The 20079-nt window shown below is 38.3% G+C and overlaps 1 protein-coding gene across 3 annotated transcripts; it reads left to right on the plus strand.

The window, feature by feature from the left end:
- The first annotated feature begins 2327 nt into the window (after nt 1-2327).
- On the plus strand, nt 2328-8566 carry LOC306700365 (cysteine-rich venom protein-like). Of its 3 annotated transcripts, XM_079165373.1 has the most exons (9): nt 2328-2467; nt 2665-2728; nt 4078-4165; nt 4340-4440; nt 5976-6066; nt 6438-6580; nt 7416-7504; nt 7697-7779; nt 7868-8566. In XM_079165373.1, exons 4-9 carry the CDS (start codon nt 4342-4344, stop codon nt 8002-8004), a joined length of 642 nt encoding a protein of 213 aa, XP_079021499.1. In that variant the 5' UTR covers nt 2328-2467; nt 2665-2728; nt 4078-4165; nt 4340-4341; the 3' UTR covers nt 8005-8566. The 3 variants fall into 3 exon arrangements, with proteins under 3 accessions (XP_079021499.1, XP_079021498.1, XP_079021500.1); XM_079165372.1 differs by lacking the exon at nt 4078-4165 and having other exon boundaries at nt 2665-2732; nt 7868-8565; XM_079165374.1 differs by lacking the exon at nt 4078-4165 and having other exon boundaries at nt 2665-2732; nt 6514-6580; nt 7868-8023.
- Nucleotides 8567-20079: the final 11513 nt, after the last annotated feature.

The raw sequence follows: 20079 nt of genomic DNA on the forward strand, positions 1-20079 counted from the left end.
TGGTGAGAGAAGCTATAAAACTGGCCTTCCTTTGAGCTAGTTGAGTATCTGGAGCATCACATTTGTGGGTTCGATTATACTCTCAACATGGCCAGAAAAAGAGAACTTTCATGTGAAACTCGCGTCTATTCTTGTTCTTAGAAATGAAGGCTATTCCATGCGAAAAATTGGGAAGAAACTGAAAATTGACACGAAATTGTCTGGGTGACCCCAAACTTTTGAACGGTAGTGTATATTTTGCGCACACTGTAACAAATGACTGTGAAATGACTTTACAGCCTATTACTGTAAAAGTAGAATACAGTATATTTCTGTATTGTTTCAATCTACAGTAAACTACTGGCAGCAGAGATGCCAGCAATATACTGTAATTCTACAGTAGTCATACTGTTGAACAATTTCATGGTCTATTACAGTTCAAATGAATGCAGTATATATCTGTAAATATTTGAACTTATGGTAACATTCTGGTTTGGGGGTTAGATTACTTTAAATTATCAGTGTTTACAGTAGAAAGGCAAAATTGATAATACAATTACTAAATTTAGCAGTTTAGAATATCTAAGATATCAATCTGCAATGCAATTAACATAAGAACATTATTGTTCTGTGGGCTACAGACATCTGCATTATTATGGAAATTATGCAACATAAGCAATAAACAACTTAGACTGGATATAAATCAAACACTTGTATTTAACAGGGCAGTGTCAACATAAATACTGCTACTGTAAAAAAAAAAAAAACACTGACCCAGCCAAACAATCCTAACAGATTTTGAGTAGCAAAATAAAACCTCCCTAATAGTATCTGCCTGAAACGATGGCAATATATTTAAATTATAAAATTGCATGTCAACGACTGCAACTTACTTGAAACTTGAAAACAGCTGAGACATAAGTTGTAACTCCTCCTAATTATTGTTATAAGTGACTTATCTTACCAAAATGTAACTTGATCTGGAATCAAACAGTTGGGCTGAATACCAAGGCAACTAATACAGAGGAAATAAGTGTTTAACATATACAAAAATCATGTGAAATTGTGAGGAATTTAAGTTTTAAAAGCACTCCTATGTGATACAGTATATTTACTGAAGGAAGTTAAGAGAGTGGTCATTTCATGCATTGAATGTCTGAGCAGAGGTGTCTGATCCTGAAGAACAATGGGTCATCAGCCCAGGAGGGGCTTATTGGAATCCAGCCAATCACTGAGATGATTGATAGGTGTAACATGAGACATTTCTGTCGTGTGGCCCGAACGGGGCCTCATATGTCATGGAATTATATGTTTGTTTTGTTATTGATAGTTTGATTTGGTTTGTAACTGTTTTTATGTTTCTATGGATAATAAATCCATTAAGATTTTGACTTAAACCTGCTGTTCTGTTTTGGTGGCGATTTAGGAGCACATGTCTAGGGAGTTGGGCGAGAACAGGAGCTGCTACTGTTTAAAGGGAATACTGTTGTTAAAAAACACCTTATTTGTTTAAAGTGTTTGCAAACCAAATATTATTGCACTTTTGTTAAAATAGCAGTACTTTTAAAATAAAAGTACTGCTATACACTACTTTTGAATTCATCATTTAATTTTGTGCATAACAATGCGATTAATCGCAGAAAAATCATGCGATTAATCGCGATTAAAGATTATCGTTGCCCAGCACTAGTAAATATACATTTTTAAACTATTCAAATCTCAACCTCATTGATAAGTGACATTTTAAAATCATAGACTGGCTAGATAGACAGCTTGCTGAGCATCAGTTTGATTTAAAACCCTATTTTTGGTAATGCTACGTTACGAATAAGATACTGAGAGGAAAATAATATTTAATTACTGTCTAATTTGTAGATGCACAACCGGATTGATTCAGATGAAGCAGGACTTCTTATTGATGTGTAGCACATGTCCTCTGAAGTGCATCCTCTTCTGAAAACTGCCTTCTAAATGACATCTCTGAAAAAGTCCCTTCACAAATTCACCAAAAATACTGTAGTGTACTGTAATTAAAAACATTAGGATACTGTTTTGGGCATCTGTGCTGTTGCTCCAAATTGGCCAGCCCACAATACATTGCTAACTACGGTACAAAACCGTATTACATGAATACAGTAGATTAATGTTGAAAATTGCCTGTAAATTAACAGCAATAGAATACAGTGCAGATATCATAATTTACAAATATTACTGGGTACATTCCATATTTCAAAAACAAAAATATTGTTTATTTATTTTTTGATGCTCAAGGAGGAGCGCTCAAGGTGGGGCCACGCCCTACGGCCCTCTATAAGCCAGCCGCCACTGAAACATGTGTGCATTATTTAAAGCCCTGGTTTCTGCTGCATCATTAGCGGCCTGAGGGGACTGTTGAATGATATCTGAGAGTTAGCAACGGAGCTGGGTATTTAAAAGGACAGAGAGGAAAGCACCAACCCACTTGCACCTTCTGAAGACTCACAGGCAGGTATACCTCCTTACTGGGTTTCCTAAACGTTGTTTTTAGTATTTTTCGATGATTTGATGATACCATTGGATTGATTAGATCATATCTTTTATATCATTTTGATCGATCACATTTCTTGAAAATAAGAATCCAATTACTCTGGAACATTTTGCCAGAATATCATATAAAAGTCTTTGTTGTTAATCTTTTTTATCCAGGAAAATGTTTGCATTCCTGATTTGCATGTTGACTCTGCAGCAAGTGCACTCTGCCTGCAATGTGGTGAGTATAAGTATTGACATATTACAGGTCGTTGTAATACAATACATTATGCATTCTGTTTTGGTTTTGAGAGATTTCAGTACATTTTCGAGAAATTTTGTGTATTAAAGTTGCTTCATTGAGTTCTCTGCAGAATAATCTTCAATAATTCATGATTTTACCTTCTAATATCAATATATATATTTTATAGTCTGAAAATTCCAATATTTATTGTTGATTTGGTCATACAACACTTTCTGCTGGAATTCATATATTTTCAGGAAGCAAATGATCTCACTAATGGTTTTGTGTTCATTTAGACAACACAAGCATTTACAATAATAGAAAAGAAAATGCCACTATTCCAATGATCAATATCACATATCCAACAGTGTGTGTAGCAGGAATAACTTTTGTAACACTGAAAGAACCTTGTTTTACGATTAGTATTTTTGCCTTAACTTTCAAGTAGTGCTGGGCAACGATTCAAATCTTTAATCGCGATTAATCTCATTGTTATGCGCGAAATTCAATAATGAATTCAAAGTAGTGTATAGCAGTACTTTTATTTTAAAAGTACTGCTATATGAACAAAAGTGCAATACCATTCAGTTTGAAAACACTTTAAACAAATAAGGTGCTTTTTAACAACAGTATTCCCTTTACACAGTAGCAGTTAAAATACAGTTATAATTATTCTAATAAGATTACCGTAATATGTGTGGTATTTGTTATGTACGTTGGTACATAGAGGGTGATAAAAAGCTGTACCTGGAGGGACTTAGGACCCAGGGGAATGTAGGTGAAGCATGGGAACCTGGAGGGAGTCTGTACCATGACAGTAACTGCAGCGTGGAAGTTAAGCTAATAAAGAGTTGCAGTTAAGAACAGTTTGTTCTCTCGTGCTTATGTTTATTTAAAAACGCCACAATATGTATTTTGATATTGTGAGGATCCTGTAACGAGACGATCACAGGCATGTGTGTGAGAGAGACAGGAGGACCGGGGGTTGGAGCGGCACACAAAAACACAGCTGTTCACCACTCGCTGCCCGGTTCTTGTGTTAAAAAATGTCCGCTTAATAATAAATAAAAAACTGCATTAACGCACGTTAAAATAATTTTCTGCGTTAATTAATTAATGTGCTAACGCGATAATAATGTGTTGACTTGCCCAGCACTACTTTTAAGTAAATATAAAATACATTGTGGTGCAAATACTTCTTGAAAATAGTAAAGACTACTCCCCTGATGTCCTGATAAGAACTTAACTTTAATTTCTTCTCCTTTTCAAACGTTTCTGCGTGCCATCGTGTGTCCACAGCCAGGTAAGCACAATGTTAACTGCATCTGGCGTGTTTGACTTTACAGACGGAGACACTTTTTTTTTAGGCATCAACTGTGAAACCAAGCCTTTAAGTCTCCCAATACAATTATGGGATTTGGTACAATCCTCTCTGTAAGTTCTTGTTATGTCAAGCCATTTCAGAGTAAATATCAGGCTATTTAATAACTTTAATATGTTGTGTACCCAGTGGTTTAAGTGTGGGTGTCTCTCTCTCTGTGTGTGTGTGTGTGTGTGTGTGTGTGTGCGTGCGTGCGTGCGTGCGTGCGTATGCGCGCGCGTGTACAGACATGTGCCCAGAAAACGCAGCGGTTCAGACTGAGATCGTTGCCGTTCACAATGGCTTCCGGAGAGCGGTCCAGCCTACTGCTTCTGACATGCTGTTAATGGTCAGTCCTGCTTTCTACTTGCACAATAAAAGTGGCTCGGGTGATATTTATTCAATAAATATTATTCAAAATCAGGGTTGCACAGTTTGATGATTAGGAGCTGACTCAACCTTAAAGGGCCAGTGTGTTGCATTTAATGAGGATCTTTAGCAGAAATAATGTTTTCTTTTGTCTATAACAACGTGGTTTTGTTACCTTAGACCAGTGGTTCTTAAACATTTTCTGTCACGCCCCACTTTGGAGGAAGAAAAAGGTTCATGCCCCACCGCCCCAACAAAATTGTAACAAAATGGTCGATGTTGAACTTTTATTGAAATAACAACATTTTGTGAGTCCTCCATCTGTGTTTTTTCAAATAATAGAATAAAGAAAATTGCAATGACTTTCAAGTAAACCAGATTGCTCCATCAGACAAAAAAAAATACAATGTGCAATCCCTTTGTTAGAACAATGCAAATAAAGTTCTATCTGTGTAAAATATAACTAATATTTGGCAAAAAATAGCTTATTGTGGCTGCAATTAACCTGTTTTGCTGAATATATGTTCAAGATAATAAAAATAAAGTGCAACCTGTGAAAAACTAAACAAAACAAGTTCAAATATTTGGCAATACTCAGAGAAGGAAATTAAGTGATAAGACATATAAGCAAAAAACTAATTTATTATTCAGTTATTAATCAGTATTGTCTCCTCATTGAATGTCATGCTGGCATACTTCTGTCCATTCTCATCAGCGAAAACAGCGAACGACCCTGTGGTTAGCTGGCGGTTACCCTCCTTCCCTCGTCGTCCAAAGTGCAGTTGGATATCGAATCAGACTTTTCTAACTAGACCCTCTGTTGTGGTCGGATCCAGTGAGGCCTTTATCGTGGCTAGATCGCAGGCTGGTATGGATCCATGATGTTTTGTTTTGTCGTGTCCCCGTCGTCTACGGGTTTTTACAACGCCAACAAAAACATCACGTTTACACGAAACATGTTTGGTAACTGTCAAGCTTGAAATGAAAACTAACGGTCGCACAAAATCTACCTGTTATTTTGAGTGCGCACTGATATGGAACGCTCAGGTAAATGTAAACAGGTGTACAGTACATTCTGGCTCAATACAGTACACCCCGTGACTCACTCTCAACCAATCAGAATGGTTGATTTCATCTACCCGTATTATAAAATAGCATGTACACAGGAGAATAAAGATGGCTCATTTCCTTTTCAAAAGAGTTGGGTGTTTCTGGAGGTGTAAGGTTTCTGCCCAAAAGAAGAAGAAAAATTAATAAAAAGTCTCATGTTTATCTTGGAGCTGAGTTTTTGCTTTGGGCTGTATGAAAAGCACAGCAGCTGGTCTCAAAGGAGAAGCCCGTTTCAACAACCTTTTTCATATTCTAAGATTTAGAGTGGAAAATATTTTGAAATTTCTTCAGTCTTTCAAATCACAAATGATCCCATTTTCAAAACCAATATCTTAGCGAGACGATGGATCTGTTTCTGCAATGTGGTTGTGGGTGTTTTGAAATGAAACGCTTGATTTTTTACAGAGCTATAGTGAGGAGGTAGCAGCCAGTGCTCAGGCCTGGGTCGACAAATGTATTCTGGCTCACGGACCACCCAGCACCCACATGCTCAAGGGTATATTATTTCTTCCTTTACTCTTCCTCTTTCTTCTTTGTTTCCTCTTAATAACCTTGCTCCACAAATGCCAGCACCTTAGATAATACATCAAAGGTGCATTCGGTGTAAAGGTTCCCTGTGAACTGAGTGACCTCGTGATTGATTGTCAGTCACTGGGAACATCATCTTATCTGCAGTCTTAATACCTTCTTTTAATAACAAATTACACGGAGTAGGATATGTAATCATTAAGGAGATTATCATCAATAGGCCTATTATTGAACCCTGTTTTATCTAAAAGAAAATAATCTACTGAGACATGGAAATAACACTGTGTGTTTGCAGAAACCCATTAATTGTGCTGCCATGTGTTTCTCCCCAACGAGCAGGATATGTAATGGGTGAGAATTTGTTCTATTCGTCTACACGTAAATCATGGACGGACATCATCAATGCCTTTCACAGCGAGGTGTCACACTACCTGTATCCCAAAGGCTCCACCAATGGCGAAGAAGTTGGTCACTACACACAGGTAACATTTAGCTAAACAAAGTATGTGGCAACAGCAGTAATGACAACATACGGTAATGTTGCTGCTGTGTTATTGGATGGTTACTTTTAATTCATCTATATTTATGTATTCGATTCTATTTTAACAATGGATCAAATGTAATGCAATAGTCTTTTGGCGTCTTTCAGCTCACTGTTTTGGTTTGTCGGCTCACAACTCCCCTGTTTTGGTTCACTCTCACTGATCTCATGGAGTCGATTTCCGTCCCAGCAGGCAGCAGTTTTCAGTGAAAAAGCTCTGAGACAACGAAGAGCATTTAGGAGCTAAAGATCCAGACATTAATGAAACTGTTTGCTTACTAGTAGTGAGAATAATAAATATAGGACCAATAGTAATGACGGATGAGAGACTGTTTCTGTGGATTCTAGCTCTCAAAATTCTCCTAAATATTCATTTCATGGTGAATTGTCTGAACAAAATCTGTGTGACAAATACTGCTTTCACCAATGGATTTCATATCGTTTTTGTTTTTTGTAATTGGAGAGATAGCATGTTTCAAAAACATTATTGAAACATCATAAACAGTCATTATTGCGATTGTAAGAAGATATATATATATCTTTGTCTTTTAGCAGATACAAATGGGCAGTCTTGTGATCAATTTTCACACTTTCACTACAAGTAAACCAACACAGCAATTTCCATTTCAAGAACTGATGTGAAAAAATAGTTTAAAAGAAAAAACTAATTGAAAAAATAAACAAAACATAAATGAGTCATGGCAGTGTTTGAACAAGCAATATGCATTCATATTAAAGTATTAAAGTTTAAGTTTTGGTTTTATCTTTGTTGTCAGGTGGTGTGGAACAGCTCCTACAAAGTTGGCTGTGGGATGTCTTTGTGCCCTAACAACATCTATTTCTACGGCTGCCATTATTTCCGAGCGTAAGTGACCCTCATTCACCCTCCATTAGACTTTGTTGTATCATTTCTGGGAGAGCTTGACGTTGGTGAAGGTTAAAAATGAACAATAAAAGTGTCTGATTAAATATACAGATTTAAATATATAAATAGAGGTTAGTTCTGAGTCAAGTGAAGTTGGGTTAAAAAAACAGAAGTTTCTAATTTGTTTAACAGAGGAAACTTCAGGGGATGGAAACCTTATACGGCTGGACCCACGTGTGCTTCCTGTCCCAACAACTGTGAAGACAAACTGTGCAGTAAGTAACGGATGTTATGAGGTTCTTTTTACAGCAAATATATCAGAAAGACAGACAATGAGCTGACCTCTCCAATGTTTCATTTCAGCCAACCCCTGTCCTTACATAAACAAATACTACAGATGTCCAATCTTGAAAGCGAAGACTGGATGCCGCAATATTCTGGTGTATGCTTTGTGTCCTGCTTCATGCAAATGCACCACTGAAATCATTCCAATCGGCTAAAGAGAAGCCACTGAGTCTGCAAAGTGTAATTAAGTGGTTCAGACTTTTTTGTTGGTTCTGTCCACGAAGCAAGCTACTGCAACTGTAATCAATTTCCTGTGAGCTTATAATAATATACCAATGACGCAAGCAAAAAAAAAGTTCTAGTACTGATTGCCTTAAGTTTTAGTGGATGCTTTGGGAGTCTTTTTATATATCAATCTCTAATCAAAACCCCATGGGACAGAGTTTTGTGATGTGTCATATACTATACTTAGGGGGACTCATCCAACCCAACGTTATTAATTGCAGACATGTGTAAGCAAAAGCAGGAAATACGGTTTTACTGTTAATTCACCTAAAACCAACATAATATGAAATCAAAAATGTTCATTCTACACATAATCATACGATACAGATGATGTTGAAAATCAAATGCTGTCATTTTGTTATGGTTGATAAGAATTAAACATTTAAATGCTTTAGTTGTGTTTAAATTTGATGTCCTTCTTCCCTCCATATAACATGAACGCAGTGGCGGGCCGTGGATTTTATACCTGGGCCTTCAGTGCTGTTCTACACTTCTAATAACCTCATTATGACGTCACAGCTACAGGTTATTATTTGTTTCGTGTAAAAGCCGCATATTCACATAACACTGCAACATTTGACAAATGAAATAAAATGTTACATGACGTTCAACACCTAGCATACAAAACACGAAATGCAGAGTGCAGATACATGAATACGAGCATGACGGGACGCTGCGTCATTACCGGACAATACAGTCCAAATCAGTGGTGCCCAATACGTCGATCGCGATCGCGGAGGTAGTGCCGGTAGATCGCATGGCATTCTTTTCTAACACACGGGTCACCACGTATGCTCAGTGAACCGCGCGAGCTACTGCAAAACTCCGCGAGTCAGTCTGCTCCTGTTGCGATCAGCAGCAGCCCCCCCCCCCCCCCCCCCCCCCGCTGACAACCGGCAACTATGATGCTGATGTATATATATATATATATTTAGCATTTTTAAAGTAGGTAGATCATTTTGACTTGGTCATTTTAAAAGTAGCTCGCAAACCGAAAAAGTGTGGGCACCCCTGGTCCAAATCAATGTAACACAATCACAAAGTCACAAGAGCAGTCGCATTCGTATGACAACAAAGCAACAAATCAATCCAGCAGACCTGCAGCGGATCCACGCATTCCACCACACGAGCACGAGCCATTCAAATATTATTCATAAAAACGCCACGATAGACAAGTGAACAGTAGAGGTAAACAAACAAAGTTCACTTACCAAATGCTGTCTATCCTCCTTTCTTTGTTGACAAAGAGTTTAATCCCAGTACATCAGTTCCAGTAAGAAGTCCTTCTCGATTCATCGAGGCCGGTCGAGCCTCCCCAGTTATATTTCGCCGATGGTAGTCGGTCTTCCACTGTCTGCTACAACCAAAGCTCTGCTGCTAGCAAACATTATGTTTCGCGGGCACATAGTCACGTGCCCGCCCACTGACCAATCACAGCACACTATGCACCTTACGGGAGAGAGGCATCGAGCTGCAGTAATGCTGACGGAACTAGGCCTGCAAACCGCTCTGGTGCGGCCATGAATCTCAAACTAAAGATCTGATTGGTTGAATCAACAATATCGTCCCCATTCAACTTAAACTGCACATGCCAGCACTGGGTGAGTCTGCAGGCTGGGGCCTCTCTTCTTACTAGAGACACAGAGGTGAAATCTGATTGGATAAAAGCTCTACTTAAAACAAGCTGCACTGGAAGCAGAGCAACTGAGGAGCACAGTAGCTGTGCAATGAGAAAATAAGATAATGGGAAAAATATTTTTATAAATTATAATACATATAAGAAAAAATTAAATGTATTTAAGAAAAAATATTAAATTATAAAATAGCTATAACTTTGTGATTCTGTTTAGGCCAGCAGAGAAGGCTTTGCAGGCCCTGACGGCCCGCCACTGCATGAACGTGACAACGTCAAGTGGCCATTTTGTTTTTTATTACATTAACAGTCAGAGTACAACTGCAAGAGTTTTATAGGTAACTCTTTCTTCATACTCGTATACTACGTTTCACTTCACATAAACTGTACAATATGGTGGCTCCAAAGTCCATTTATTGTTGGAATGCTTTTAAGCATTCCAAGTATTGGTCTTTGAATCTATATTCTTCCGCTATTTCTTCCGTCCCCCTTTTCTTTGAAACTCATCTTCTTCTTCATTTTTTAAGCTACAGAAACTGTTCAACTATCAAAATGTTCAGCTCTTTCAGGAGAGGGGTGATATGACTTTTCATATTTGTAATCTTTAAACTTTTTGAATTATTAAGCTTTTTGCAATTATTTTTGAATTGGATATCTATTTTCAGCAATGTTTTTGCAATTCATTTCAGCTTTCAGCATTCCAACGCATTTTCAGCAGGAAAAGCATTTTCTAGTTATCTACAAGTATCTACTATTTAAACTGTCTGGTGCTGGATCTTCTACATCATTATTATATCCGTATGTATGGTGAAGCTTGGGAAAAAACTAAAAATAGAATATTTCCCGTGGTTGGGGACAACACTGAACAAATGATCAAATGATCAGGTTTGTCAGATCGCACCTGACTGTGGCTCACAGTGTCACCGCCTTCTAACGCCACCACCTAAGAAAATAGACGTATTTGCATGAATTTACATAAGCAACAAGCTGAATCAACTTTAAACACCAGTGTAAATGTTACTGGTTCCTACTGTGGGCTGCTATTATCCGGATCCAAAATAATCCCTCTCAATCATCACTGTCCCACCAGAAGTGTGTGGTGGTGTCTATCTACAGAGGCCCTGCCCTTTGCCTGTATTGTCTTTTTCTTATTATTATTTTGCTGAGTTAGTGAAGATTGTGGGTGTCAGCAAGGAGCCTTTGTGCCTCACATGGTTGTGTCAACCCGAGCCAAGAACAGAGCACATGGTGTGCAGCCCGTTCCGATTCCCGGGGTTACGACATTCTGACAAACCCACAGATAATTATTAATACCAGACTCAGCAGTTTCTCTGAGCTCTACAGAGCTATTTAATGTCTTTAATTGTTTTGGTTGGCTCTCCATCACCGCTCTCATCAGTGTTGTTTCCAGCTGCAACAGACAGCTGTTTTTGGTGACAACCCTTTGATAAACCCACTGTACGCTACCTGCTCAGCACCAAACGGCAAACAAAGTAAGGGGAAAACTTAGTTAACTTCATACATACTGATAAAATAAACACGAATGATGCATAATGAATAGAAGTGGGTTGATTATTGTGACAGCATTGCACCTTTTTCCTGTCAAGACTGTCATGTAATATTCTTTAAATATCAACTTTCCATACACAAACAGCCGCGTCATGTCATTGTGTCACAGAATCTAGTATAACCCTACATCAGTGGTCCCAAGTCTGATGGTCGGGACCTCCACCAGGGTTTGCATGAAATATCTGAGGGCTTGCAAGAAGAATTGCTGGTTTTAAGGGCCAAGAGGCTGGAAGCCACTGGTCTATACAGATTGGCTAGAAACATAAACTTTGATTAGCAGTGTATTGTCAAATACTGTCTCCACTGTACAATAACCAGAAAGAACCAACAACCCTTGTAGACCAGCAGATGGCTCTGTTGTACAACTCACCATACCTCCTGCTTCTGAATCCCAGTGTCAAGTTGATCTGCCTTCATCTGAACCAGTGGCCTGTGATTGAAATGCATTAAATCATGTAGAACAATGTTACGCCTCATCACTTACTCTCTGTGTCTCCTATACAAGAGGCTATAAGCGATGTGATCTAAATGTTAGGCATTAACTGTACCTGATATTTTAAAGCTCTGGATCATCTCCAAGAAAGATTATTTTTTGGTCACATATAGGTTGTTGTCCAGGTTTCATTAGAAGAGCACAAAATGCTGTTTTTCAGTGAAGACTGTTGTTACATCACCGTTAAGATTAGTTCATGGTCTCCGTGCACTGTCCACGTAAAGAGGAAGACCTGAAACACAATGTGACTCGAAACCAAAAAAAAAGAAGTCATGTGAGCCTTTCTGTCTGTCCTTTAGGGATGTCACATACAGCTTCTGAATCAACAGCATAAATATTATTCATAGAGGAAATAAGAAGTACTATAGACACTGAGGCAGAACAAGGAGAACAATTATAAAGCCTTTATTTAGTCATGTATTTTGGTTTAATAATACTATTACCGGACTGGTTTAGACCCAGCGAGTTTGACATTTCAACCCAGTATAGGTTTTTGGTATAGTCTTGCTTCTTATACATTTATTTCAGGTTTTGTGTATTTTAAAGTCCAGCCTAGGGACCCATTGAAAACTATCTGTTGTCGTAAATATTGTAGTATTGCTCCACATGCTATAACCTATCCTACTCGTCTCTACATGCAAAATACATGCAAAAATACAAAAGACATCTATTGAGTGACCAAAATGAAAGCTATTTCCAGATTAAAGTCCTTTTATATGAGTATACAGGTTTATTTCTTCTGCGGGAATGTAAAAGGGGATCATTTCTAGCTGTGAAAAAAAAATATTAGGTTTGATTGACAATCAAATTTGATTTGTCTAAGTTACTTTAATTACTTTAATTTACTTTATTTATTTGAGTACATTAAAGACTACTTTAAACATGGCTTTACAACACATGAAATACTTCACATGGATTGTACTCAGCAAACGCACCCTTGAAAGGATTTTAAGCAAGAAGCAGCTCTGGAGTAGAAAGAATAAACCCGATGTGGCTGAGGGGGCCACCTTCATTGAACCGCAACTGGAAACATTAGTGTCATGGTTACAGATGGATGCACCAAAAGTGTTGGTGCATTTCATTTGTTGTAATTTTTTTTTTTGTTTAGTTTTTAAATTACAAAAATAAAAATAAAAACTTTACTTTTTGTTATGGCGGAAATGGGCTTCCATAAACAACCGGGGTTGTATTGACTGGACTTTGCGTTGTGCTAGTGTTCACTCGAGCCGTTCTAACAATCATTAAATGGGACATTTATTCTTTGCAAAGAAGGAGCCAGAGTTGATTCACATACAGTATATCTGTCAAGGCTGCTCGGAGATCTGTCTCCGAGCCTCGGATATTTATACTAAGTAAACATAGGCTACAGTGTCACAGGCAATACGTCACAAAATCATAACACACACGACTTACCTTCATACAGCATATTCTAAGTATCTGGACACTTTAACAATTCGTTCTAGTACAAAGGTCAATTTTATAATCGGAAGACGCCATGAAGTATTGACGCCGTCTACAACTTTATTTACCATTACAAGCGGTGCTGAGTGTTCTTTTGGATAGACTAAACAGCTGTGGCGCTTAATGTCAGAGGAACTTCACACAACGAGGATCACATAAAGACACCAGTAAGCACACTTATTATTAGTCATTTAGATTTCCCCCAACAGCTAGTTAGCTCACTAGCTCGGCTCAGTGCACAGCAGCACAGACAGAAAACGGTCGTCTGCTTTTCTCTTTTCCACCTGCGTCCATTGAATCTTGGGGATACGGCCGTGCACAGCGACGGAGACGCTGGCCGGACGCATTGCGAAGTGTCGGTCTTGAATGGAGACTTGCGCGATATCGGACAATAAGGTCGATGCTGAAGCCGTCCTGGGGCTGAGGCTTGAATGACACTAATGGTCACCCACAGTGTAATTGCCAAAATGCTGTAGCTTTAGACAGTATAGATAAAATACAGCATGCCAAAAAGTGAAACAAACATGCACACATAGGAAGATGACATTTACATGATGCCATTGTCAAATTTTACTCATCTAATATGTCCAAATTAGGTGCGTTTAATGTTCTGTAACTTGGTGGAAACTCGACCCTGCTAATAAAACGGACACACAGCTCACGCTGCTGAATGTCCCGCTGTGGGACAACTGAAACGGGACGAATAGTATGAGAGGAGTTGTAAAGATGGAGAGCCAATCCTGCGAGCATTTTTTCGTTGAAAAGACGTTCAGAATTGGTTCAAAACTGAAGGTTTTTTCGCCGACTATTTATAGACGATTAAACGTTAACACTTAGACCAGATTTCAACGGGATATGCAATACTATAATTGTTCGTCCTCTCCATTGTGCTAATCATCATTTTAGAGGCTTACTAAGAAACCACATCCACATTTATCAGTTGAAAACCAGTATTGGAAATCCCATTGAAATCTGTTCTAACCGTGAACGTTTAATCGACGTCTATAAATAGTCTGCGAAAAAACTTTCTTTTCAACCACTTTTAACCGTATTTTCAACGTCACCGTATTTAAACGTGTTTTCAACGCCGAAATGCTTACAGTACTTCTGGGTATAGGATGACACCTAGACAACCCACAGCACATTACAAGTTACATACTTAGTCCTAATACATTAACATTTTCCACTTAAAGGACAAGAAAAACACAATGCTCTCGATACATTTTGATTTATTAATGAACAATATAAATATAACAAGTATGTTTATTTAATAAAAGCACAATAAACGCACGGGATTAAGTGAAAAGATGCACCTGCTGGCAAATCGCGTCCTTTGTTTTTTCATGAATGTTAAAAGCTTAAAAAGAAATTATCTTTTTTTTTCTTTGTTTTTTACCAACAATGCCCGCTGCTCAGCATATTTTAGTTTGCCCTCCAGCTCATCCAGCTCCTCGGTGCTGTTTAATGTCGGGACCTGTCTCTGAAGTCCTTCGGGCTCCACCCCTCTACCGATTCTTTTCACTTCCTCAATGAGGTCCACCAACTTCCCGAGCACCACCCTCTGGAACTCTTTAAAAAAACATTGCATGGTCATTGATGTAAATATTATAGACAAATCTCTCAGTCTAAAAGCTATTACTTACTTGCTGTGGACATCGGAAAAACACTTGACCTTTTGTTGCCTGGAGAAATTGATGGACAAATGGAAAAGGAATGTTGTGATACTGTGTTGAACATGTCAGTCAAGTATTTTGTTGAGTCATACGAAGTTGAAAGTCAAAGGAATTAGGAGATACTTTAAGGTCTTTATTACAGGGAAGGCTGTAGTACTTTGTTAGTGGTTAAGCATCACCTCTGGGTTTGTGTCTGTGGACTTCTGTGCCCATGGTCTGACTGTTCTGGGGAGCTGATGGTGCAGGTCTCCAGGTGAGTGCTGTTGTGGAAAATCTCTTATGTTATCAGGAGAGGAAATTGAACTTGAAAGAAAGTTATGAAAATGAATAAAATCCCGTTGGAATCAGAGTTGTCTTTGTCTTTGTTTATTTCTTCCAAGGGAAGAGTTACAACAGCTGCATGCATTTGCAGTTAGTAGTAAGTGCTTCAAAGTACGTATCACACAAGCTTCTTTATATACACAGCAACAAGTTATCTCTCTAGAGCGTCGCACCTACGAGGGGTTATCTGTTGTTCGCAGCTGACCTTTTACAGTTTCGATACACTACTGGGTCAGACGAGTGGTTCCAAACACAAGTTCCTGATTACTGTATGGTCTGACCTTTCTTTACTCCATATAAGGTAACAATAACAATCGTAGGCTGTTATTTCCAGTCAGTTGTTCTGCTACTTTGCAAATTGTTCTGCTACTTTGCCCGTAGCCATTTTCCTTAATAGATGACACGTAAGTTTCGGGTTCACAGCAAGGACACATAGTTGGACATAATAAGGTTATGTATATTTTACCATTACAGTGCGTACAGAACCTAACAAGAGTAAAATTATGAAACATTAGCATAAACAGTGTGGAATGTCAACGAAAAAAAATAAATGCAATTAAATAACAAAATGTTGGTGATTACAAAGGGGTTACACCCAAATTTAAAAGGCTTAGGCTAGAATATATGTTGAAAAGACCATTCACTATAGTACCTGTTACGCCCGGTGACTTAACGATGCCTCTTTTCTAGTAGGAGAGCTCTGGGTTTCAAACTTAATGGAAGCTTTGGAGGGGTTCTCTGCCTTTCATTTTGTAAAGTTTTCTCCTGTTTTTGTGACTACTTGGGGAGTTCAGTATTGGTTTGTTTGTTTGTAGGCCAGCTGACCTCTTCTTTTCCAGTTAGCATGGGGGTTTTGTTTATTATGTTGGCCTTAGAGACCCTGACGGCCACGCTTCCTTACTTAGTTGGTTTGTCCCTGTTCATCTATACTGTTGAATGTATCTAATGGCCGCTGCCTCATCCTCTTGGTTTTTGTTAAACTTTTGCCAAGGTTTTCCATCACCTTTTATGTCACTTCCAGTGTACCCCTAGGCACACTATAGGCCGTAACAGTACCCCTTTCTAATCTTAGATCAAGTTATATTGAAGAACTTTAATAAAAGTTTGATAGCATTCAATGTTGATCAGTGTTGTGAGGTTTACACTGCCTATTTATGGTGCTCTTTTAAAAACGTTTCGGCATTATTGCCCAGTTTAAAAAAGTTATACAAAAAATAATGAAAAAGTACTTGCATTTAATAAACGTATTACTTTTAGCGTTTTGCTTGGTGTAGATTCTTTTTAACCTAGCTTTGTTTTTTAACACTCAATGGCTGAAGGAGGAGAAACGGATTTCTCAAGTCCAGAAAAACTGGACATTGTATCAAAGGGTCGGTCAACCCCACAGCTAGCATGGAAAAGGATTTATACTAACGGTATTTCTGGATGACAGCGGCGGAGAAGCGTTGCACATTTTATGGCTGAGAATGAAACTTTTGCTGAGACCCGAGGGGATTTACAACTCAACGAACACGTTCGCAGGAGGACCTCTGACTGGAACTGAACTGAACCGATGTACTGAACAACCGCGGTATTAAACTCTTTGTTAACAAAGAAAGGAGGATGGACTTTGTCTTTAAGTGAACAGCAGCTGTGGTAAGTGAAGTGCTTTTGTGTTTTTACATCTGCAGTAGCGTTACTACTGTTAGATTTTCCATCGTGTCGTTTTTATGATATGGTGAATATTGTTCCCTCTGATGTGAATAATAGTTGAATGGCTCGTGCTCTTCAGTGTGCGGTGGAATACGCGTGTTAGCGCTGCAGTGTTGCTGTGTTGATTTGTCATGCTTTGTTGTCATATAATATATGTGACTAGTTCATGTGAGTTTGTTCTTGTTATTGTGTTAATTACATTGATTCTGACTAGACATTGTCCGTTAATGACGAAGCATCCTGTCATCGCGGGGTTTGCCACGGTTGTTTTCCCGTTAAGCTAGTTTAGCGTAGCCTCAGCTGTTTTTGTTTTTTTTTGTTCCGTGTTGAGAGGTCACAAAGCCCGTTCAGTCCACCGAAAACATATTTCCCATAATTTAAGCTTCTGCATTTTCCAAATGCACTAGTATTATTCAAACGTATTGTTCGGTTCGTAAGCCTCGTACCGAACGGTTTACTACGAAAACGTATTGTTACAACCCTAGAAACAAATAATAACCGTAGCTGTGGCTCATAATTAGGTTATTCAACTAGGACAGCACAGAAGGCCCAGGTATAAAATGCACGGCCCGCCACTGCTTTTGCGCAATGAGCTTCACATTTGTGCTTTTGAGTGAAATATCTCGGCAGCTATCGGACGGATTGCCATTGAAATGTGATACAGACATTCATTACATTACATTTGGCAGACGCGTTTGTCGAAAGCGTCTTACAATAAGTGCATTCAAACGGAAAAGGAACAAGAACTGAAAGGCTAAAAAGAAAGTTGGAGCTAAGGCCTTTTTTAAACTTGTGTCTGGATATGAACGTCTCCGATACGAATGAGTGCAGAGCAATTGTCAGGGAAGTGTGAGAGGAGTTAGTGGAGTGTTGGTGATCTCGTAAATGTTTAACTAGTTTGATTTATGACCTTACCTACAAAACTGTCATTCACACCTGCCTCAGCTGTAATTTGTGTTTAGTACGGTCAAATATTATCAGTCAAAATACCGAGCTGCTTAAGTCGCTGTACAATCCTAGTCTTGTTTTTCCTTTTGGATATTCAGAATTTTTTTTCTGGGACAGAACTTTTCCTTTAAAAAAAGTAAATAAACTAAAATAAATTACTTTGTTTTCTGACGCAGCAGCAATAAGACAATGTATTTTACAATAAGGAGCATAACAGCAGGTATAATCAGTCTTACTCCCCACGATACTTTCACACAACGGTGACATTTTCAAAGAAATCTCTATAAAGAAAATGACCAAACAAGACTCATATTTCCAAGAGTATACGCATGTAGAACTTGTTTTTGATACACCGAGACTGTTTGACTCCAGTTACCCATTGTGCTGTACAACACAACACAATAAGCAAAGAGGCGATAGCAGCATAATGCTTATTGTGCATTTAGACACATAATCACGAGTGAACAGAGAGGAATGGGAACATGCAAGGTCAAAATTCTGCTTCGTTCACACGGAATTTCTTGCAGAGCCAGCAGTCCGAATCATTTATTTCAGTTTATCTGCAGACAAACTACATAATAATGTCTTATGCTTCTCTGAGAGTATAGAAATAAACAAAATTAAATAAATGAATACTACTACTGCATGCACTGTACCATATTTAGAATGTCAGAATAAAACAAATGAAACAATAAAGGTATGCTAATAAGCAAAATGGGTACAATATACTCACATATTTACATGACTGTAATTTAAATGCACATGATACACAATCTCACTGTATTGTAGACCTCCAGTGGATTATGAAGGTTACAATTAACTTTCATGAAGTGAAAGGATTAAAGTCATAAGACGTAAACACGGGCAACGCCTAGACCCGGAGAATGCTGCGACTTGTCAAAAACCCCAAAGCATAACAAGCGTTATCGTTTATTTTTTTCTAAATGGGACAAAAATATACAAAAAGAACATCAAGCAATAGTGAAACAAAACAAGAAAGTAGCAAAACAATGAGCTCAAAGAGACTAAAAGGTTGATATAAAATGAAAAAATATCGATAGTGCAGCTTTAAAGATCTTGTACGATTGCTTCCTAGAAAGACTTAACTTACAATTTAAAAGTTTTCATAACCTTACATCAGGTTTTTGTTTTTCTGTTTTGCACCAGTCATGTTTTAATCAGTCATATTTTCGAATATTTTCGTCAATCATATGGTGTGGTGGCTAGCTAACGTTAAGTTAGCTAACGTTAGCCAACTAGTGCTGCAATGATTATAGCTAAGATGACTCAAATCAACAACATCTCACAACTGTCAACACTTCCTCAGCTCACTAACTCGCTAGCGATCTGTCTACTACACTAATTGTCTCATTTGATTTACGATAGCTAGCGAACGTTAGCCTAACATACACCATGTATAGCTAAATTAGAAGATCAGAGACCTGTCTCCCCCCCTCCCCCGACAAAGATATACTCCAATCCTGTGGGAAACACTGCTAGATATCTTAACAGGTTTATGATAATTATGATAACTAAACATTAACGTTGCGGCTCATGGGATTCATCTTAATGCACCTCAATGTGTTTCCTGTGGTTGGATGGGGAGTTTTTGAATGCCAATATTTCAGTAGCTTCGGGTAAGAGGCACTTCATCTGGTACGAAGAATCTTTCACTCCAACATAAGAAAACATTTCTCGCAAATATGGCCACGGTGTTGGTCTTCGTCACCACCGTCGTTTGTTGCGGGAGCAGCAGGTGCTTCCATTTCTGCTTCCATCATGAAATCAGTCATCGTAGAGTGGAATTCTACTCATGTAGTCGCTCTCTAGCGAGCATCCTGGGCATCACTGGGAATCAAAAAACCGCGGCTTTGAGAGCAGTTGTTTGCAATTGCGTAATAACGTGATTAACCAATGATTTAACTTGCAAGCTAGGTCCACTGATTCACCAAATCTGCTTGCTTGCAGTCTGTGTTCCACCACAGTCCCCGACGTTGGTCTCGTGATTCATTTTTTTTCTAAAGATAGATTTTATTTTGTAGCGAGTAACGAAGGTTTCAGGGGAAATGTATCGGAGTCAAAGTATCAGTTTTCTTTGCAAAATGTAGTGAAGTAAAAATAAAAGTCAACAGAAATATAAATAGTAAAGTAAAGTACAGATATCCAAAAAAACGACTTAAGTACAGTAACGAAGTATTTCTACTTCGTTACTATA

Source organism: Pholis gunnellus, assembly GCF_910591455.1.
Source record: "Pholis gunnellus genome assembly, chromosome: 8".
NCBI lineage: Eukaryota > Metazoa > Chordata > Actinopteri > Perciformes > Pholidae > Pholis > Pholis gunnellus.